General features: G+C 41.6%; 2 protein-coding genes across 5 annotated transcripts in view; both read left to right on the top strand.

Moving 5' to 3' along the window:
- lamb2l (laminin, beta 2-like) overlaps window positions 1-6,841 on the top strand; it is a 57,541-nt gene extending 50,700 nt beyond the window's left edge. For both annotated transcript variants that reach the window (XM_011476771.4, XM_011476772.4), the window contains exons 29-35: window positions 1,420-1,635; window positions 1,730-1,874; window positions 1,959-2,166; window positions 3,751-3,892; window positions 4,390-4,566; window positions 4,643-4,808; window positions 6,205-6,841. In XM_011476771.4, coding sequence (XP_011475073.1) covers window positions 1,420-1,635; window positions 1,730-1,874; window positions 1,959-2,166; window positions 3,751-3,892; window positions 4,390-4,566; window positions 4,643-4,808; window positions 6,205-6,344 — 1,194 coding nt within the window. In that variant the 3' untranslated portion in view covers window positions 6,345-6,841. The remainder of the gene's footprint in view (window positions 1-1,419; window positions 1,636-1,729; window positions 1,875-1,958; window positions 2,167-3,750; window positions 3,893-4,389; window positions 4,567-4,642; window positions 4,809-6,204) is intronic.
- A 3,273-nt stretch (window positions 6,842-10,114) lies between these two features.
- Window positions 10,115-22,837, top strand: part of lamb2 (laminin, beta 2 (laminin S)) — a 44,217-nt gene continuing 31,494 nt past the window's right edge. Inside the window, exons 1-2 of one of the 3 annotated variants that reach the window (XM_078949595.1) lie at window positions 10,115-10,285; window positions 10,483-10,561. In XM_078949595.1, coding sequence (XP_078805721.1) covers window positions 10,531-10,561 — 31 coding nt within the window. In that variant the 5' untranslated portion in view covers window positions 10,115-10,285; window positions 10,483-10,530. Of the gene's footprint in view, window positions 10,291-10,482; window positions 10,562-22,837 lie in introns of all 3 variants that reach the window. The other 2 variants (XM_023956372.2, XM_078949594.1) reach the window with 2 other exon arrangements.

Consider the following 22,837-nt stretch of genomic DNA (forward strand, 5'->3'; position numbering starts at 1 on the left):
GTGAGGAGTTTGGTTATTTAGAATGAAGAGACATACGAGATGCAACACTCAGGCGATTTACCTGCTGTTTACCTAAACTCACACCTGTCTCTTTCAGTTCAGCGTCAGTTTGCATTCAGGCGATCTGAAAGTGCTCCCAACAGAAAGCATGACTACCATCAAACCAAGCCTAAAAACGAGAGACATCAAGCGATACAAACAGCTCCGACCTACTTCCTGTGGTTTACCTGACTCACATCGGTGAGCCGCGACTCAAGACTTGAGTCGAGCCGGTTTACCAAAGCTTCTATCTAATTGCCATAAATTGACCGTCTGAGCGCCTTTTGAAATGGTGGATACATTTTGTCCCATCATATTATCCCGTAGCTCTCAGTGGTGTGAGTTCTTTTTATAAAATAAGAGGATAGGAAGTAGGTGGGAGCTGTTTACAGCGCCAGCCCCTGCTGGACAGTACATGAATTTAGAAATCAGTTTTTTCTAAATCAATCAGGCTTCTGGGATACTTACAGTCCAGTTCAGTCCAGCTTGTTCTAGTATTAATGTCATTCATTCATTTATTATATTTAAAGATTACACTACAACCTTTCAGCAGGTTGCTGCTCTGTACTACATAAAGTCAGATCCACAGAAAAAATTACAATCATAAGTCTAGTCAAAGTCAAGAAGTCAAAGTAAACTTTATTGTCAATTTCTATAATGTTTTCACATTCATAGAAATTGAAATTGAGTTTCTCTCAGCTCCAGTCTAAACAGGGAATCTAAATTCAAAATGCAATATAAAATACGATAAGATGAAAAAAATACGGTGACTATGAAAAGAAAAAATAAAGTGACTGTAAAAAGAGGAAGAAAATAAACTTGCAATCATAACAGTAGAAAGAGACGTTCATGAAAAATGAAGCAGTATGAGGGGGACGTGAAAAGTGGGTTCAGTGTTGGCACTTGTGTTTGTTCTTTAAATGTCAAACAAGTGTTCTTTTGAATAAATGTCATGATGATGTTGTTCTAATGTCTAGCGGTAGCTCACTCGGGGCTTGAGTGAGAGCATAAATAAGGTAAATAATGCTAACAAAAGGTCTAAAAGTATGGCAACTGACTAACACCCACAACATTGTTAGTTTTCTGTTTAATTAAAAACTCAAAAGAAATCTTTGAGAAAAGCTTATTTGAGTACAAAGTTCATATTATTTCTCTAAACAGTGAAATGGTTTTGGTCCAGTAAAGTTTCTCAGTAGATCGAAGTCCCACGTCACATGCACCCATACAGGTTTGACTATTTTCATAGTCAAACCATAGAAAACTGTGGGCAATTATTTAAAACATTTAAAATACAAAAGAAAAAGAAATCGCTTTTTATTTTCATCTTGAAGCACACTTGATGATTCTGCGGGGTAAATTTCACTCCATCTCTCATTCGAGGTGTGCGGCGGTCACAGCAGCGTCAGTGTCAATGGCAGCTGTCCGGACAGCCAGTGCGGTGGAGCGGGGTGCCGCGATGATCGGGGTGACCTCATATGTGGAGGCGAAGGCTGCAACGGGACGGTGGGCAGCGCCCGGGCAGCACTGAACCAGTCTGTAAACACCATCCAGAGTCTGATGGCTGCAAACGAAGAGCTGCAGAACATCTCCAGGAAGGTGCAGAACTCCTCCTCCTCCTCTTCCTACACAACGCTGCTTCAGACCGCAGTGTATAAAAAAGGTTCTGGGGCTTTTTTCGCTTTGTCTTCAGCTCCAGGAAATTGCCAGTCTGACTCAAGATGTGAAGAACCAGACGATGAAAACGCTGGAGAAAGCCCAGGAGAAGAAGAAACACTTTGAAGACAACAACAAGAATCTCAAAGACTTCATTAAGATGATAAAAGACTTCCTAACCGGTGCGCAGATGTTGCTTTTATTAGAGTCACGCCAAATGATCCTCGTTGAGTCACGGATGTGCCGTTTGTCTGTGTTCTGCTCAGGGGAGGGCGCTGATCCGGAGAGCATAGAGAAGGTGGCCCTGCAGGTGCTGTCGATCACGCTGCCGTTCAACAGAACCACTCTGGATAAAATCACCACAGAGATCAGGGACAGCCTCTCCAACCTCACCAACGTCGAGGCCATTTTGAATCAGACCGCTGACACCGTCAACAAGGCCAAGGAGCTGCTCAGCAAAGCTAAGGATGCAAAGTAAGTCCGACTTTTTCAAACGTCTTTGCAGAACAACAGAGCCTAAACTGTCACGGCAGGAACTCTGTTGTCTTTGAAAGTCCTGAAGACAGAGATGGTCTCTGACTCTGGAACTAAAAAAAACATTTAGTTCCACAAAAGAGGATCTTGAAATGGGATGAAATGTATAAAGTAGAAAGTTGATTTGTAAATATAGTTGTTTTTTCAGTTGTTAGCATTTACTGTCTACATTTTATATGGTTCTAGCCCCGCCCCCTCCAGTCAGAATGACTTTTTTGCATTTGAGGGGGAGAATGAAACTGCGGGAGGCATTCAATAGTGTTCTTAGACATGAATCGAAACTCATAGATATCGGTGAAACCGTTTTTTTTCCCCACATCTCACTTTCAGCAAACTACATTTTTCAATTTATGTTTGTGTCTTTTTACACTGTTGTCTGAATTTGAATAATGCCAGGTCATGTCTGATAACGGGTTCATACTTTGCACAAGGTCATTACTTTAAAAATAAAGTTAAGTGAAAAACAAGCGGATCTTTTTTTCTGCAAACTTTGACAATTTGTATGAGTGGAAAAAAGTAACAAGTAGTGAATTACTTTTAAGAAGTAATTTAATTACTTGATCCAGGAACTAAAGTAAAGTAATCAATTACTTTTAAAAGGTAATTTACCCAACACTACCCTCAACAAATCACCCAACGTAAGAAACATTAAAGATCGCAACGACAAATAAAACAATAAAAACTAATAATAATTTAAAAAAACTTTATATTTTAGAAATTAAAACAAAATTCCAGAAACCAAAACGTTAAAAAAGACATTTCAGAAAGCAAAAGTAATTTCCAAAAATCAAAATGAAATGTTAAAAAGGAAAACAAAACAAGAAACTCACCTACTGTAAAAGTTCAGTGATGGTTCAACCAAGTCTTTCTCACTGTTCCTTCTACTTCCCCCTCCTTCAAAACTCATGTGTTATCATTCAATCAGTGACATCCCATAATACCTACCTTTTGTTTCAGCTTTTAACATTTCATGTTGATTTCTGGAAATTACTTATATTTCCAAAATGTTTTCCTTGTATCTTACTTTTTTTGGAATAACGTTTCAGTTTCTGGGATTTTGTTTGGATTTCTAAAATGTGAAGCTGTTTTTTGTTTATTTGTTTTGCTTCCTTAATTGTCATTGTGTGTAATATGTATTTGTGTTGAGTGATTTGTTGATGTGATTGTCACTTCAGAGCCACCGTACTTTCTTGTCAGTTGAACAGATCACTAAAACCTCCGTTTTGTGGATTTCTGGTCGTTATGTTGGCTGTTTTTGCAGTGATGGACTTCTATTTAACCAGATTGAACAAATATTTTTGATTCCCTGCTATCAATGGAGATCTTTCAAATCCTTTTCGTGACCCGGGGTTTTAAACTTGTGTCCATTCCCCTCTTGTGGCCTGATTCACCCAACCCAAATTTGAAATCATGGTCTTTCTGAAGTGGTAATGAAATTGAAAATGAAGCAACATCGATTGGAACATCTGCGAGATGCTGCACAAGCATAAACATTTCTATCCTTTTTTTGTTGTCGTTGTGCAGAGCTCAAGCCGAGGGAGTGAAGGATGCAGCCAACAGCACCAAGCAGGCATTGGAAGCGTCTGAGAAAGCCATTGAAAAGGCAACCACAGCCCTGAAGGAGGCACAGAGCAACCTGAACAACACCCAGAACGCCACAGCAGAGGTACGGCTCAGTCACAGAAAAGCAGATCCAAATTCTGCTCAGTCACGGCAGAGCTGATCCAAACTCTGCTCAGTCACAGCAAATGGTAAATGGCGTATACTTATATAGTGCTTTCTACCTTCCTATGAAGGCCCAAAGCGCTTTACAGTCACAGTCCCATTCACCCATGCAAACACACATTCACACACACATTCACACACTGATGGGGGCTCCGCTGCCAAACACTGGCGCCAACCTCCCACCAGAGGCAAGGTGGGGTTCAGTGTCTTGCCCAAGGACACATGGACACAAGGACACATTTGACACATGGGCGTGCAAGGCGGGAATCGAACCTGCAATCTTACGATCATGGGTTGACCGCCCTACCGCTGCACCACGGCCGCCCAGCAGAGCAGATCTAAACTCTGCTCAGTCCCAGCAGAGCAGATCCAAACTCTGCTGTCGTTCTTCACCCTTCATTTCTCCACATTTGTTTCCCTTTTTTTTGTGTACTTTAGGTGGAGTCACAGCTGTTGCTGCTAGAGAGGAAACAGATGGACATAGTGATGCGTTTGCAGAACCTCTCAGCCGAGGCAGAAGCTCTGAGGAACAAGACGGAGATGAACAGAAGGATGGCAGACGACGCTCTAGCCCTGGCAAACAACGCCACCCTCAGGGCTTCATCATTGGAGCAGGTTGGTGTGCTCCACACCCGGTTTCACACTTAAATAAGGAACCGCGGTTGATGTTGACTGTTGCTCTGTGTCCCAGAGCCTCAACGACACGGAGGAACAGTACCAGGAGCTGCTGCGGAAAGTGGATTCCCTTGGTGGCGAGTCTGGGAGCCTGGACACCATCAGCCAGAAGGTTCGAATGATGAAGAGCGACGCAGAAGATCTCTTCAACAAGGCAAAGGATGGCATAAAGGAACTGGAGGGTGAGTACAGGAAGCTGATTTAGTTTGGATGCTTAACCTGAAGCCTGCAGCTCCTAAACTTTAGTAATCCAGGGCCTTTTTTCAGCTTTTCCTCTGCTTTCAAATTTGCTTGATTAATTTCTCTGTAAAACTGTTTGACATCCATATGTTTAGTACAACCCCAGCTTCTTTTTGTTTATATTACACAACAAACCTTGAAACTCTCCAAAAATCTCAATTATGAAAAGTAGATTTTTTTTGTTGGACAAAAATTGATGTTTTTATGAAAAATCAAACATGTAGAGAGTTCATAAAAAGCTGAAGCTACACTGAATATTTTACGATGTCCCAAGGATTCATTCCAAGGGCTGTCGCAATTATGAGTCATAACATAAGTGATGTTTGTTTTAAACCAAAAATTTCAATTCTAAAAAGATTTTGAAACCTTCATGTTACATTTTTAATAAAGACAATGCCAATTGCGGGGGTTATATTAAACAGCCGATGAGCTTCAAAGACTAACTGATGAGTTCAGAAACCACAGAGGGTTCATTTTTTTGGTCAATATTTTTAAATATATCGTTAATCACCTTAACTTTTTCTAATTTCATGCTATACCCAACAAGAAATATATGAACTCATTCAAATGAGTTGATTATGACAAGTTTTACAAGAGTTCTTTTTTTGTTACATAAACAATAAGATCTGAGTGAAGCCTTAAAAATCATGGAGTTAAGTGTCTACAGCAGTCTCATCTTCACACTTTACCAGATAATGTTCTGTACTAAATACTTTGACCAAGAAAAAACTAGAAAAAGAAATGAAAGCTGTGACAGAAAAGAAACAGTATCACATGAACAGCACTTTACAGGTAACTTGCTAAGTGTGAAACACACCTGCGTCTCATACACCTGCACGCTCCATACAGGCACTTTGACCCTTTTTCACCGGCGGACAGCCCAGATCCACCTGTAAGGCTTAAGAGGAAATGGATAAAACAATAGGAAAGCAACAGAGGACCACAAATGTTCAGTTAAAGTAGAAGAACGAGCAATGATCCTGCAGTTTATGAATTTAAAGATCAGAATTGTTGGGGGGGGTGAATATTTAACTCTTTAAAGAGAAAAACCAATTCTAAAATGGACAGGAACTTGTCAGGGAAGCAAGAATGTGACTCACACGTTGACTGCTTTGCAGCAGTGAACGTTCAGCCCGGAGGTGACCCTCTTTTTTTTTATACTAGACTTTTTTTTTTTTTATTTGTTACAAAATTTCCATTAAGAATTTATTTTGAGTTTTGCTAATTCTTGTTGTTCCGGTTTGACCGCGACAGCCCCGATCTCGGTGGCGCCCCACAGGCTCTCACTAGCATCGTTCGCCTGTGGTTGGCCGCTCTAACTTCCTTCTCTGTCCGCAGAGCTGACGAACACATTCAAGGACAACGAGGACAGGATGCAGAAACAGCTGGTGGAGCTGGAAGATCTGAAACAAAACGCCACCGACGTGCGGGATGAGCTGAGGAGGAAAATGCAGACGTTTAGTAGCTGCCAAGTATGATGATCTGTGCAGAGGAGCGCCGAATACTGTGACTCTGGAACAGGCGAGCATCACTCATGAAAAACAAAAGGCTGCTGTGGAGATACCTCTATTCTTTCAGTGTATTTCAATGTTTTACTTGTCAAGTGTTAAATGATAGAGCTGCATTCCTCTGTACTGTACGTCTGAAAGCATTTATATCCACACTACACTCTGTGGTGTTTGCGCCATTAAGCTATTTCATCTATTATTACATTTCCTGTGGAGAATTTGTTGTTTTTTGAGTGTAAACTTTGACTTTATCACATTCATACATAACCAACTATAGAAATGTCAAATTTTATAATAAAAAAGCTCTGAGAAATGTTGTGGTTTTATGATTCAGTTATGATTCATTCTTAAGGTCGTTGGAGAAATATATCTAAACCTCTGATTTTTGGATGAAATTTGTATATATTTTTGTTGCTCTGATGTGCATTAAGGGGAAAAACAAATAAATGTGATGTGGTTTCTGTTAATTCGTCCTGTTGTGCCGCATTGATGCCGCGTTTGTCATCTTTTTTTTTTTGTTTCTGTTGGAGTAGAGGTGTTGTTTAAATTCTTTGCCACAAGAGGGCGCTCTGTAGTTTTGTTAGCAAAACCCTGTGATTCAAAGGATTTCCAATGTTTTAATCCCAGATAACAGATAACCAGAGGGACTTTGGGGACCAAACAAGTATTGTGAACCGCACAGACAAAACTCAAATTTACTGATTTTATTTATTTTCAGGCAAAAGTTGGAGAATTTTAAAAACACGCAGTTTTATTATTAAAAAATGAATGTCTATAGTTAAATGACAACTTCCTTTATGTTGACATATAACAACTTTTGAGCCTCTTGTTTACAAGATTCATTCCTTCCACGTCTACATTTAGCTTTCTCCACAAATGGTCAGGACAGGCGGTTGTAGGACTCAAACGCTTAATGGCAGACCCTGAAACCTTAGGTCATAAACCCAAAAGAAGACACTAAAAATGACACAAACACTTTGAAATGACTAAGTCCTGGGAAAAAAACCCAAAGGATGGCAAAAGGGGACCAGTCACTGACGAACAGAAAACTATAGCATTGAACACAGTTATCAGTTGGAAAACTGAAATCCAGATGTTCTCAAAACACAGGACAGGAAATCAAGAAACTACTCCACATAACCTGAGTGCACAGTTGTTGTGGTGGTTAGCACTGTGGTCTCCCAGTGAGAAGACCCTGGTTCAAATTCTGGAGTGTTTGCATGTTCCCCTTCAGCATTTATGGATTTTCTCCAGTTTCCTCCCACAGTACAGAAATATGCTTCATATGTGAATTGGTGGTTTTATATTGCCCCATGTGGGCATGTGGCCCTTCAACAGACTAGCAATCTGTTAAGTTAACATCTGGGATAGGCTCCAGTAACCTCATTGCTTTGAAAGGGATTCGGAAAATGGAAGGATGGGACCTTCCTGACCATAAAAAATGAACCTAGTCTCACAAAAGATCCTTAAATATCCAAATATCAATTTAGAAAACTGTCATAAAACTACTTTTAAAAGATGGGACAGATGTTGACACTGCATTATCTCCTAATATTTTGGTCAGTTCACAGCTCCATTAACCCCCATGGAGGCCCTTTGAATATGTCAGGCGTCTCTTAATCGTTTATTGTATCTTTCAAAAATATTCCACCGACTGCTGATATTCTTTACATTATTTCTGTTCCCAAATTTTATTTTAAACATTTAGCTATTCAGTAACAGCCCAGAATTGATTAGAAAATAGATGTTTAAATGGAAAGAAAACTATGTTTAAAGTTTGTTGTTAAAGTTGTTTGACGCAAAAATACATTAAATGAATTTAACATTTTTCATGTTTAAGATTAAGCTTTTTTTTTCTTGCCTGTAATGTAGAATGTTTAAAACAATGGGACATTTTATTAAAAAAAAAAAGAAAAACAAAAGAATTCATTGATGTCCACCCTGCCCATCCCTGCAGTCCAGTCCTATAGGAAGCACTGGTACTGCAGACTTGCTCACAAAGATCCTACTCATTTGCTTTTGTGGCTTATCAAACCGACCTTGAAGTGGAAATTCTTTACCACTCTTCAGTTATTCTCCAGCTTTCCTCAGTGTGAAGGAGGCCTGCTACTCCCTTTTGTAGCTGAGCTCTAACAAAGAGAGGCTGTCCTCCAGCAGCTCATAGAATGTGGAATATGACAGATTTCATCGGATTTGTCCGGCGGGGACCGTCTGCCAGCATGAGGCTCCAGCACCTGCAGCCATCAGACAAACCTGCACCTGTCTGAGGGGAAGAAATGCTTTTCTGAACTTTACTCAACCACCAGAGCTTTCTCTGGATTAAAAACACAGGAGCTGATGTACTTTTGACTTTTTGTGAATCAAGTCATGCTGACAGCATTTAGCTGGCAGAGTGCATTCCTGCTTTGGGAGGGGGGGGGAGTTTATCTGAAAATGATTTTCCCTGCTGTAAAAAAAACTCCCAGGTAAACAACTTCAGATGCTACTTCGATAGAAATCGGAGTAAAGGTGGTAAAACCAAGCTAACTTAGACAGAATGGTGGTAAATTGTGTTGGTGTACAACGTTTGACCCATTTTTTTTTTTTACAACATTGGTTCAGTTCTTTAAGGTTTGCTTGCTTCAAGTCATGTTGGGCTTGAAAATGATCCAATAGCTATGGCTTCATTTATTCCTAATAAAAAAACTGGAACACAAAGCATAAACTGTCAGTGATGTGATTGTTCCAGTGTGAAATGATGCAACGTGTGGTGCATTGTCTATTTTGGACTTAGAAGTAAACATTTTGTTCTAAAGCAATGACAGGAATCTGTTTGGTACGTTCAAATTCCATTTGTCACACACCTGGGTGAGCAAAATTTGCTCTGCGCATTTGACCCATCTATGGGGAGCGGTGACCTGCAGTCACAGCCTTTTGTTGGTAAAAGCCTTAATCGGACACTAAGAATGAAACAAGCTGAGGGTCAAGCAGGGAGGCATTTGGGTCCCTTTTTATTTTTACTTTTTGCTATGACCCATAGATTCAAATCCACCACTTGTGAAAAACCCATGATTTTACCATCACAGTGAGACTGGACAAACGAGAGCGTTCAAGAAGAAAGATGCTGCTAAGGAACAATAAACTATTCTATTCTATTCTGATCTATTCTATTCTATCGTAAACTTCTGCACACAAGGTCTTTGGACTGATGCAGAACTTTTTTAGACTTAAATCTTACAGAAGTTCAGAAAACATCATCGGAGCAATGGTTAAACATGCGTGTGGTGTAGTGTGACGATGCAGGACCACTTTACGGCTTTAGGACCTGGACACCTAGTTATCATTAATGCAAACATAAATTCTGATCTCTTAGAAACTGAAAATAAACAATTGGAATATTTTAAAGTGCATCACTTTTGCTGGAGGGTAACTTTTTTTCCAATCTCTGCTGGATCTCATTTATTCTGTGAGCTCAGGATCCTGTTTGGTTGGAATTATTATGTCACACATGATGTGGATATTGATGTATTTTAAAACATATGGCGCACACCAAAATTAAATTCCTAAAACTCAAATCTCAATGAAAAACTTACTAATACAAACTTACATTTTTGCATTTTTTGTTGACTAATAACCTAAAAAAAAATCACAAAAGTATTGTTTCACATGTATTTTCTCTAACGATATTGATTGTGAACCACTTGGTGCGCCCCGTTGTGGATTCCGAGCTCGCGCGCCTATCGTCCGCGAGCGAACTCTGACAGACTCCCGCTCCAGTGGAAGTCCAGCACGGGGTTTCCGACGGACAGCGGCAGGAGTGGGGGGTCCGTTCGCCGCTTGACTCTCCTCCGCAGAGCTCCGCAACAAGTGCTGCAGGAGGAGCCAGCTCCCGACGGAGGCGAGAAGCGAACATCCAGGACGGGACCGAACCCGTGAGGTCCGTCCTTCACCACTTTAGACCCATTTTAAACTTAAAAACTCAATTTTAAACCATTCTCGAATCTGTTTGTGATTTAGTGCAGCTGTCTGGATGAGTTTTGAACAGTTAGCTTAACGAAGTTCGTTTGTGTCTTTTGGGACAGAAAAAGAAGTTCCGGGCTTTGACTGTCATGAACGCTTTTGTTTCCAGCACAGGTTACAGGTGATCCGCGGCCCCGCGGCGGATGCGCGCGCAGAGATGCAAGCCTCGCTCTTCACGCTCGTCAGCGGTGAGTCCACCGCGCGCCGCAGGGAAGCCAGCCCGCGCCGGCGCAGTAGACCCCCTCAGAGGGGGAGTCAGTGAGTGCGCGGGCGCGCGGGTTCTCCGGGTCCTGGCTTCTCTTTGATGAGTCTGTGGAAAATGCAGAACTTGTGATGAACCACTTTCATGTCTTTATGGCTCCAAAGCAACACCCACTTGACCCCTCTGAAGCAACACTATTTTAGTTTTTCTTTACAAATGTCTCCTTAACTTCAGAAAACGCTGTCCCCAAATGTAATCCCAGACCTCCCTTTCCCTCAGAAAGAGTGGACATGATGAACACAGAGTCTCTGTGTGCAGAGATTAGATAGCTGAAGTTCCTTTTTTTAGGGCCTCTGGACCCTCTAAGGTTGACTCCATCTGCATCTCTGTGGGTGGTGCTGCTCTGTTTATGGTCCTCCTAAAACTGGCCAGCTGAATCCGCAAATAGAGGCTTCAACGGCGCACCTTCGCCGATGAAGACCTCTGTGGATGCTTGTGGGCTGCAGATCTGTAAAATCAAGACGGTGTGACAGCTGGATGACCAAGCAGCCTGGCAGTCTTTGTGGCCTGTTTCCTGTTTTTTTCTTGCACTCAAAACACTTTTCCTGCCACTTTCTTGGAAAACAAGTCAAACTTTGCAGTAAAAGAGATGGTTTCATGATTATAACAAAGTGATTTGTAAGGCTGTTGTATTTCCTTGGTTGTTTGTTTGTTTTTTTGGATCAAAGTTCTCAAAAATGTTAGCAGGGTAATTTAAAAGATCCTGGGACTAAAAGCAAGAAGCTAAAAAGGGGCGATTGTCTGCTGTGAATGAAAGAAAACGATTCGTTTTGGAGGTTTTCCCGAAGCCTGGCGCACGTCGGGGTTGACAAAAACGCTCCGCTCTTAAAGGAAAAGCTGGAGGTCAAAGGTGACTTCCTAATCCCCAGGTCAGAGATGGGGTTAATTGGCTTTTGCACAAATGAATGTATGTGTCACTGCTTGTGTTTGATGAAAGAGAAAGAACCAGAAAACAGGGCTGACTCGGTCTGAGAATGAGGACAAAACAAGCGGCGTTGGTTTAAGTTTGTCCTCTTGTGTGCTGGACACATCTACCTGCTCAGTCAGTCTTTTGGCAAAGACCCCTGGCATCTTTGGTTTTTCAGCAAAGCCAAACTTTGAATTAGTTTGGTGACGGGAAGAAAAGTTGCAGATGGAGGCCATCCTCAGAAAGTCGCCTCTTTGCAGGCATCAGGGAGGACGCGTGGTCCTCGCGTCCCGCTCAGACGTTCGCCCAGGTGAGAGCGGGTCGGGCGGAGGGAGTCGATCTCAAACCTCCGGAAATGTGCTGATCTTTGAACAATGGAGCGGCAAAGCCGACCGACCACGGCTCTGAAAACAAAAGAGAGAGGCTGAAAAGAGGAGGGGGTGGGGGGGGGGGGCAATGAAAGGCTGGTAAATTAGGTTTCTCCGTCCTGTTGACAGGAGATTTTCTGGAGTTAAAGAGGAGGAAGAGATGAAAGCAGAGGAGGAGAGCTGAAGGGGGGGGGGGCAATGGAGCGGCTAAAGCAGAGGTGAACAACGCTGAAGCAGAGATGAGATGGTCTGAAGTAGGGCTGCACGAAATGAGGAAAACTCGCGATATTGGTGATTAATATTGCAATATAATTTGCGGTATATAAACAAATAGCAAAACACCAAAAACATCATTTCCATTTCACTGCAACAGTTTAAAAATTATACACCAAATGACCCTTGTCGACGTAGGAGGCAAACATCAAACATAAAAGGGCTCATCTGACTGATCAACAACGTAAACGGGTCCTTCCGATTGGTTAAATGCATAAAGGGATTTATTTCATTTGTTCAATATTTCAAGCTGCCATGAGATTGTTTTAGCACATTTAAGGTAACCATTTATTGCGATTTTCGCCGTCTTTTCCGGAATGCATATTGCACAGCTTGATGTCATAACAATAACATAAATTTGTGCAGGCCTAGTCTGAAGTACAACATAAAAGAGCACGTGTCTGAATTCAGTCACTACTGACTACTTTGAGCACTATATAGTAGGGGTGTCCCACGATACGCGTCCCACGATACGATACATATCGCGAAATTGTACTGGAACACATTTTCTTTTAAACGGTTGGAGCGGCGCTTCAAAGGTTAAGAAAAATTAATAAAACACCAGTTCTTTCCAGAAACAATACAGTGTGATGAGTCAGCATGGCAGGATGAAGAAGAGCGCTTTAATGGGGCTAAGGTGCTTCATTTACGTGACAGTCTGCTCTGCAGCTCCACTTTCTCACACAGGTTTCACCGCTCATCGCCTCGACGTTGGCCTTTTTTCTTCAGAGCGTTGTACACATCATGCTGATCCATCAGGTCGCTAAAGCAGAATCTATTGCTGTGAGGTTCTGTAGAACTTTGGCCCGCTTTCGACAGCATTTTAGCTGGTGCTCAGCGCATTAGCCGCTGTGCAGCTGCAGTGCGTCACTCGTTCTTATCTGAGCCCCAAAGCACCACAATCCACGGTTTTATGATACTGACAGCAACATGGGTCAGAGTTTCAGTTCGGTACCCATCCTAGGCAAAGACTAAGTAGTGCATGTCTCACAACAACAAAACAAGCTGCTTCTCGCTGAGATCTTGTAAATGTTTGGTGCTCAAAGAGGCTCAGTGTGCTCTGCTGCCAGCTAGCGGTAGGGGGTTAAAGTGGAAAACAAGAGTCAGACGCTGAAGGACGCTCATAAATAATTTAATAAGTATCGTCCTGACAGCATTTGAAATCGACACAAATATCGCCAAATGAAATATCGCGATATATCGCAGAATCGATCTTTACCTACACCCCTACTTTAAAGGGCGTTCACCATTTTTTTTCCAGATCTACAATTCCAAAAATCCAGTGCCCAGGAAATTTTCTGCAGAAAAACAGTGTCCCTCAGTAGATTGGCAAGTATAAACCACAATGCATTGCGTTTGAGTGATTTGGCATTTTAAAAAATATGATGAAAATGCTTTTTTTTTTAAATCATTGAGGTTTTCATCATTAGAACACAGTGAAAGTCTTTATAAAATATTCATATTCATCAAGTTCTTGCTTTGCCTTTAAATCCAGGGCACTGTCCTGCACTGCAGTGTTTCAGCAGTTTCCCAACCCTGGTCCTGGAGGAACGCAGTCCTGCATGTTTTCCATGTTGCTCTGCTTATGCACACCTGATTCAGCTCATCGTCAGGCTCTGCAGAAGCCTGACATGACGGTCATCAAAGGCAGGTGTGTTTGAGCAGGGTTGGATTGAAAAAAGGCAGGACAGCGTTCCTCGGGTTGGGAAACACGTCGCTCCATGTTAAGTCTACATAAAGCTTTACCTTCAAACTTCAGATCAGCCGTTTTGAGGGGCGGAGTTTCACAAAACTACGAATAAACACTAAAATACGGATTAAAGGCAGCATCAGTTTATGGATTTGATTTACATGTTAGCTTCCGTCACGTCTAGATTTAGTTTAAAATCAATTTCTTGTCCTGTATTTCAAGCCAAACTGTAGTTTTTAATATTGAATTCAAAGTTTTCTTTAATAAAGAATAAAAATAAATAAAGAGTTTCAACATTTAGTTTAACTAGTTGTGTGAAAGTAGTTATTTATGGCTAAACCTGTTTTCTGTCAACTTTACCAAAACAGCTTCATTTGATAGAATTTGTCAAACTTTTTTTTAAAGAAAACTGTTATTGCATATAAAGGGATTAAAAACTAAACAAAGGTGGATTCTTGGATTCTTAACATAATTAAGAATTTGTACATAAAAGCATTATTTTTATCCGTTTTTGCTTGAAAACCTACAAAAAAAATTTAGTTTTGGCTGCAGAATGGTGTGACAGATTGAAATCCCAGCCGGGTTCCTTTAGGATGTGTTTTCTACAGGAGCTGCTGCTTCATCTCTCTGCCCAAAACATGGGTTGATTGGTGTCTTTGAATTGTCCTTTGATTCTGAGGGAAACAGTCCAGGGTGTTCCGCTGCTGGAGCCTGAAGGATAGGCTCCAGCATCCCCCAGTATAGTATGGATGAAACTTTAAGGGGAAAATGGTTTCATATTGGTTTTTATGGATAGAGATTAGTTTGTGTTTGTATCTCAGCTCTATTTGTGAACTTGTGGGTTAAAATATCAAAGATTTCTTTACAGGTGCATCTGGATTGCCAGATTTTAAGGACCCCCTTAGACAGGTGCAGCTTTAAGTGAGCAGGTGCGTCAGTGTTTGACAGGCTTTGGTTGCTTTTACCGGCATTTTGTGACTCCAGTCTGGTTTACTCAGACTCTGTTAAAAAAAAAAGGAAAAAAAAGTTCTGTTTTCAACACCAAGCAGTCTGCAAGAAGCATTAAGTGTTTTTCCGACTGTGAGGTGAGTGAATCAGAGCAAACAAAGGGAGTGCTTTTCCTGCAGCTTTGCCTGAAAAATACATTTTTGAAACCAGAATTCAAACTTTATATTGAAATCCGAATCTTTTCTCCACTCTGCAACCTACCTCCAGTGGTCATGTGAGGAACTGCAACATCCGGTACTTCTGTCGTGACGCGTCACGTGATCGCAAAGTTGGTAGCTTAATAACCAAACAATAAAACATATTTGAAAAGTTTCTTTGGGGAGAAAAGTCAGTGAGGAAACTGAAGAAGAACCTTCGAGTTCAAAGAAACATAAAGCTGCTGTTTTCAGACAAAAACAGGAGTTTTCTTTGATACATGAGACAGTTGTTCCCACCTGACTTTTGAATGTTTCACACATGTAAATAATAAAGTTGCATATACCGTTGATTCGTGTTTATTATTATATTTAGAAAATACCAGTTTTATGACGGTTGTGTTGCTTTATTTTATCTTGGTTTATTTATCCGTTAAAAGTCGGACCCGGCTGAAGTTAGCGTCCGATTGTTAGCATCCACTTTGTTGTTAAAGGGAAAGTCTTCCTCACAAAGTCCAAGTTTAAAGCAGACAGAGAATGAAGATTCAATAAAATGAAGATGTTTCTGATTTATGGAAACCTGTAAAAGGGACATTTATGAAATTTCCTACAACAAAGGGGAATTAGAGGGTTATTTGTTAAAAAACTTGAGCCCAAAAAATGTCCCTCTGTTAAAAACACAATCAGGATTTATGTAAAAATAAAATATGATCAACCTATTTGTCCTGAAAGATGATCTGAGACTGTTTCAGTGCTATAATAGTGATCTATGAAAAGAAAACTGTAAAGATGCTTTTATTGAATTCTGTACAAATCAGAAACAACTTCTACAAACTAACAACTTTGTTTGATTAAATCACAAAAATCATCAACAAATTACAAAAAAGAAAAAGAATTTGGTAATTTTTTCAGATTTTTTTGAACAAAATGTCTTGCAGTAGCATTTTAATTTAAAAAAATTGTTTTTTCTGAAACCGGAAGCTTAAAAATATACTTCTGCCCCGTTCAGACAGGTCTGTGAAAATATTGCCTGACATTAAAGCGGTCGGTGAACTGAGGTAGGTTGGGCCCACTGCTTCAGAACCTCAGAATTCTCACCAAACTGGCTGTTTGATCCGAAGTTATCCAGCCTGAAACCTCTGAGCTGAAACTTCAGAGGTTTCCTGTGAAGAAAAGCTCAACAGAGGCCAGCCTGACAGCACAACAGGAGGTTTGTTAGACTAAAAACAGAGTTGTAAAAACAGCAGAACCGTTTTTATACGTTTCTGGGATCCTTCTGTGGTTTTGCTGCTTTGCTGTTAAAACCATTAAAATCCAAGTGAGACTAGTCAGAGTATTAGGATGACTGTCAAAATCATAGATGCAGAATTCTGTCAAACCACTGAATTTTTTCTGTTTTGATCCACAATTGAAAACAATTTACAATTTCACTTTTTAAATATACATGTATTTATTTTATTTTGAACCTAAAAGGTAAATTTTGCTTTGCTATGTAGGACCGTTTTCACAAAGCTAAGGAATTAAACAGAGCTAAGTTGGTACTTTTATAATTAAAAAAAAATTTTAGATTGAAAATGAGCATAAAATCATTTTTTGTTCAAAATGACACTGATCTTGGTAAAAGTCCATTTGTTTTTTAGTGTCTCAGGCCGTTGAGCAGTGTCGCCCAATGATGAAAGGGTCGGCAGTTCGATCCCCACTCCCCGCAGTCAACTGTTGAGTCCTTGGGCAAGACACTTCACCCTCTCTGCCTCCAGTGTTGCTCCGCTGGTGCGGGACGGCGTATGAATGTCTCGTGATGGCCAGAGGGGCTGTAGGCGCGTACCGGCAGCCACGCCTCCGTCGGGCTGCCCCAGGGCAGCTGTGGCTACAGCAGTAGTTTAACATCACCAAGTATGAGCCGTTTCCCAATCCCATCTGAAGCATTGGAGGGATTTTCATTTCTGGTATTTTTTATAGGGCATTTGCAACAGAAAAGAACAAGTTGTTTCCTGAAAGCAAACACATCCCATGTTCTGTGCAACAAGTGTTCTCTGCCACCGTTTAATATTTGAGTTTTTCTGCTCTGATCAAAATTTCTGCTTTCCTTGGGATTGTTCGGCAGTCGGAAGGTTAACGGTTCATATCTCAGGTTAGACGGCTTTTCAAAAGACATTTAACCCAACGTTGCCCTCCCTAAAAAAAAAATGTGTGTGTTGCTTTGGAAAAGGCGTCTGCTAAATCCTACAGGATGCCCATGAGTGGAGAGGAAAAGGAGGACAGAGTTCAGCAAATTTAAGGCTTAATGAAAGTTGGAAACCCCCCTGAAGATCACTCCTGTCTTGTTGCATGGAAAAGCTGCATGGATGCAAAAAGAACCTGAATTTAAAATGAGTTGATTAAGTGTTGCTTGGTTAAAAAAAAATGGCACATAATAATTTAACTGTAGATGAACAGCAATTACAGTTTGATGCAGTGAATACAATGAAGGAAAGAGGGATGAAAGGATTAAGTCTCTGACAAAGAGAAGGAAGCAGGGATGTTTGCCGTTTTCAGATCCTTGAGTTTTTTGTATGCGTGGTACACTTACACCCCCACACACACACACAGAGACTCAAACAAATACACAAACATACTGGGTCACCTGCCTTGACTCACATATGAACTGAAGTGCCATTCCATTCCTAACCCATAGTCGGTCCACTTTTTGCAGCTATTACAGCTACAAATCTTGTGGGAAGGCGGTCCACACAGTTGAGGAGTGTGTTTATAGACATTTTTTTCTTTCAGTTTTCTTTTTCTTCCAAAAGCGCATTGGTGAGGTCACACACTGATGTTGGTGAAGAAGGCCTGGCTCTCAGTCTCTGCTCGAATTCATCCCACTGGTGTTCTATGGGGTTCAGGTCAGGACTCTATGGATGGAAGCCATTCTGAAGCATAATTAAAAATAAAAGTCAAAACCAGAAATGCTTTTTCATTTTCAAAATGAAGCTGCATTTTTTGACTCAAAATGAAAAATCAATACTTCAAATTGCTTTTTCATTTTTACTTAAAAACTGCTTATTCTGTGTCAGAATTGAAACGAAAATGCAAAGAGGGGAATTCATTTCAACATCCACCCTGCGAACATTGTCGCATTATTTAATTCGAATAAGAATTTCCAGAGGGGAGGCAGGGCGATGACGTCAGTGCTGACTCCGTGTGTCCGGCTGCTAACAGACCTGTCAGTCTGCATGCCTGAGTGTTTGATTTTATACACCTGTGGCCAGGTGATTAGGGCACCTGATTCTGATCACTTGGATGGGTGAGTGAATACTTTTGGTAATATAGTGTAATGCCTTTTGATGCCTTGAAATCTTTCAGCCGTGTTGTCAGGCGAGAATGCCACGTTTCATAGCTTCTGATTTAAGGCTTTAAAGCCTCAGTCACATGCACACGTATGAGGGGCTGACTTGTTCGGGTGCTGCAGGTTTTTTGGGTTGTCCTGGCCCGTGGAGGGTTGTGGAGAAGAGCGGCTGCATCTTAAGGGGAGTGCGGGTGTGCCTTGCAGTTCCTTTAAAGATCGTATGGCCGCTTCAAGGCACATCAGAGCGCTCTACGACCTTCATGCAGACCACCTGCATGTTCTGTTTTGCCTGTTTTTCACCCACAGACTGCTCGCCCCTACCCGCAGGGGCAGTTATGTCTAAGGCTGTGCAAAATAAGTGGACTAGAGTCTCTTTTACATTTGCATGTCAGTATTGTAGTTTTTTTGTCAAGTTCGAACGTCATCCCTGTCTTTACACAAAACAAAGGCAGCATTTACAGCTCTGCCCCCAAATCTTCTGATTTGCTGATAGATAGGTAGATAACAATATCTGAAAGTGCGTTAAGATTGTACCCCTCGCCCCTCCCAGAGTAGAAGCTTCTTTAATAAAAAAAAGGTCGACGTCCAGATTTAAGCTGCGTCAAACTTAAACACGGCTTCACCGTGTTTACATGTGACCTGAGAGAACACCATGGGGAAGGGGGGAAGGGGGGGATGCATGACGGACCTTCAAATTATTGAAATCCAACATTCTTGATTTAGGAGGAGCGTCTGACTCATGGCATCAGGAAGTAAAAGAAGAAGAAAGATTTTGAGTACAGATGCAATGACTCAACTTTAGGACATCTTCCTGATTTATTTTCAGTTTTGCAGTTTCGTAAAGTGTTCAGATCCTGTTCCATGAAGAAAACAAAGCCATCATTGATCCCATCTCTTCCTCCTCTGGGTTTGTACGGGGTCACGTTTATGTCAAACCTGTTAATCATGACTTCACATGCTGGTACTCCCCTGTGTATTTTTAATTATTTGCAGAGGGGCATGACCTTCTGTCTTTGGCCTCACACAGAGTCTTAACTCTTCCGGACCCGTAGCAAACTTTGCAGGTTCACCACAACCTGATTATTATTGCTTCCTTTTGTGCATGCTTTGGCACACAGGAAAAAAAAAAACATGTTTACGGAGATTTAATGATAAGATCCCACACTGTTTGAGGTTTTACAGAAGCAGAAGGCGATTTTCTTTATCAGAGGAGTGATTTGCAGCTTCAGGGTACCGGACTGTTCCATCTGTCTGGAGAGCATCGAACCACAGAACAACGTCCGGTCCTGCAGCGAGCCGCGGCTGATCCAAGTCACCGATGTCAAAACTGCTTAACCAGCAGGAACCATCATGTGTGTTCATTTAACCTTCAGGCAGCCGGGTGGGTTCTTTGGTCGGCTTTGGAGCAGACCTCTCTAGATGTGGTGGTAATTATTAGTCCCAAAGCTCAGTTCAGGCTTTATGATGTGGTTGGCGTGGACGGCGACGGAAAACTGGAAAACATGTTGTGTTCCGTTACTGGGAGAGTTCTAAAAATGACCACCTCAGAACCAGCAGCTGCAGCCTCACTGTCCTCAGCCCACCTGTTGCTGCTGGTGATTCATTTCATATTTTCTGTCCAGCGAGGGAGGGGTGGGCTCAGTCATTTCCAGGATCCTACATGAGGGAGAGCAGCTGCTTCCCAGCGCCATGCCTTGTTAACAGAACAGTCTGCGTGACGGGCAGCGTCTTTCAAACTGACGACTGTCAGCCGGCAGCTCAGACTTCACGAAACGGGAAATGTCTCCTGGTTTCATGAAGATTGGTTTGTGCTGTTGAGAAAAGGTGAACAGCAGCTCACCCTGCAGAGCTTTCCTGGAAACCAGAAGAGCTGAGCCCGCAGGCCAGAGTTGGAGATAATAAAAGCAGGGAGGGAACAGCTGGCTGGCCGTGGGAGCTGACCATCTATCAGCTTGGTGCAGAGCAAAGACAGGACGGAGACACAGAGGGAGAATGTAAACTAATTAGCCCAGAGGAGTTAAAAATAAAGGACTGTTGACTTTTCCTGGCCCAGAATTGAAAGGAGCCGTCTGACACCCAGAGCTCCACCTGCACAGCTGATGCTTCCCTGCAGATCAGCCATCAGCCTGCAGGGATGGATGGATCTCCTCCTGCTTTATCTCTTCCTGCCTCAGCAACAGCATGCGTGTTTGCATGTGCACTGTTTGTTTTGATGCATTGTTTGTGCTTGACGGCAAACTGCGTCTCGCCAGGTTGTGCCTAAAGAATGTGTCACGCCGATGCCAGATCTCACTTCCTCCACCAAAGATTGGGTTTTATTTGCTCTCACTTGGTTGATTTAAAACAAGAAAACTTTGCATTCACGGGACGTTTTGAGTCAGTGGAGAAGGTCAGATACAAACGGTCTTAAATGGGAAATCAGTTATTTTTGGTTTTTCTGCGTGTTTTTGATGCTCCTTCTTCTGCAAACAAAGTGAAGGCAGAGCTGGGCAGTCTGACCTGAAGAACCCGTGACTGTTTCTAGGAAAAAGCTGTTTTTATGATCACGTTTCAATTCAATTCCTGAGTCTGGTCGCTAAATCAGCTGATAACCCAAAAAATAAGTTGATCGTATTTAATTAGCCAGCTTCACTCCCTTTAGCGACTCCTTTTTTCTGTAAAAGTGACTCAATTTAATTGATAAATATATATTTATGAATATGACAATAAAACAATTCTCGCTTTTTAACTTTTGCTTAAACCTCTGATTGGGTTTCATTCAATGAAAGAGTTTTTCTTTAACAGAGTTTTTTCTTAAATAACAGTTAGTTTTTGGTTTAGTTTTTTTTTATTTTGTCAAAAGATAATTGCCATGACCTCTGACAGGAAAGCGATTTGTCTGTGTGCGCCATCCTCTGGAAGAAACTGACGTCCTAAAGCCCAAAATCTGCTTTTTCTAAAACACAGAAGCAGGTCTGGTTTCATTCCCACAATAGAGACTCCCATTTCAGAAATCTGATGTGTTTTTGTGTTTGCTGGTCAGAGGGAGCGCAGAAGCCAAAGATCCCCGAACAAAAGCTAAGCTGACTGCAGTCGGGAGTGGAATTCCGTTTGTGGAAATGAACTGGATACCCTGCAGCCCCGTCCGTGTGTGTGCCTCTGACAGTTGAAGCGCTGCCTCATGTGGAAGACGTTTTGGCTCAGATTCCAGTTTCAGCGTCCTTTGGCGTGAGCACGACCATATTTGCTCTTCCTCTTTTTTCATGCCAGCCATGGATAAGTGAACACAGAAACAGCAGCTGCCACACTTACATGTAATTTATAGCAAAAGCTTGAAAGCACAAGATACACATTTTGTTGCTAAATAATAAATGTTTTTAAATAGAACTTTAAAAGACCTCATCCAACAACCTGTACCTCAAATGTCAGGATTTTGATGTTTTGATTTAGTTTCATTCATCTAAAGATTTTAAAGTTTTAATAAGAGGTGTTTCTTTTCTTTTTTTTTTTTTTAAACCAGAGTCTTTCCCTTTTTAGGAAGAATTTTCAGTTTTTCTTTTATTTAAACGTACGTTCACAGGAAGCTGGAGCTTCTCATTCTAGTGTTTTTGTCTGAATGTGTGTGGCCTCTATAAAATCAGTTACAAATATATTTTAAAAATTATTACTGGTATGAAAAATATAGCTTTACTTTTTGGTTTGACTAAAAAAAAAAGGTTTTTATATGCATGAAAATAGTTTTAGGCATCTTTCAGAGAAACAGTTTTGTTTTAACAGAAATCATTTTCTGATATGTAAATACCAGGCCCTATTTTATACTGACCCGCTAGTCTGTATTCTGAAAAACAAGATGCTTGTATGAGACTTTTGCATCTAAAAGAGGTGCTGTGGGGGAGGAGGGGAACGCCCTCTCACACTTAACTGATAGCTGGTTTTTTTTAGACAGGGGAGCCCAAATCCAGGCCTTTAGGGGCGGTGTCCTGCTGGTTTTCCAGAATCCCTGCCATATCTGCTGCTGTTTCAGAGGGATTTTTGATGAGTAAGGATCTTTGACCGACATTTTTCGACCGCGGGGGTGAGGGGGGGTTCTCCGCGTATTCGCGGGTGTCTCTGGTCGCTAACCGCAGCGAATAAGCGGGGGAAACCTGTATTTGTAAGGATGTTAAGTAGAAGTTGGCTGCTTTACTGCCCCCTGTGGCTGCTGGTAAAACGACATGAATAAATCTAAATATTATACAGTACAGACCAAAAGTTTGGACACACCTTCCCATTCATTTGAATGAGAACGTGTGTCCAAACTTTTGGTCTGTGCTGTAGGTGACTCTTAAATGTTGTTCACCTTTCGGCACAGCCCTTTGGGGGTCGCCATGGTGAATCAGCTTTGTACTGATTCTCCTCCGTAGTTTGGTAGAGATTTTTACACCGGAAACCTTTCCTGACACAGCCCCGTGTTTTATCTGGGGACGGGGACAGCGAGGCCCAGACTCGGGGCCCCCTTGTGGCTACATGGTTAGGCAG

This window comes from Oryzias latipes, chromosome 7 (assembly GCF_053564925.1).
Source record: "Oryzias latipes strain Hd-rR chromosome 7, Olatipes_Hd-rR_3.1".
Taxonomy (NCBI): Eukaryota; Metazoa; Chordata; class Actinopteri; order Beloniformes; family Adrianichthyidae; genus Oryzias; species Oryzias latipes.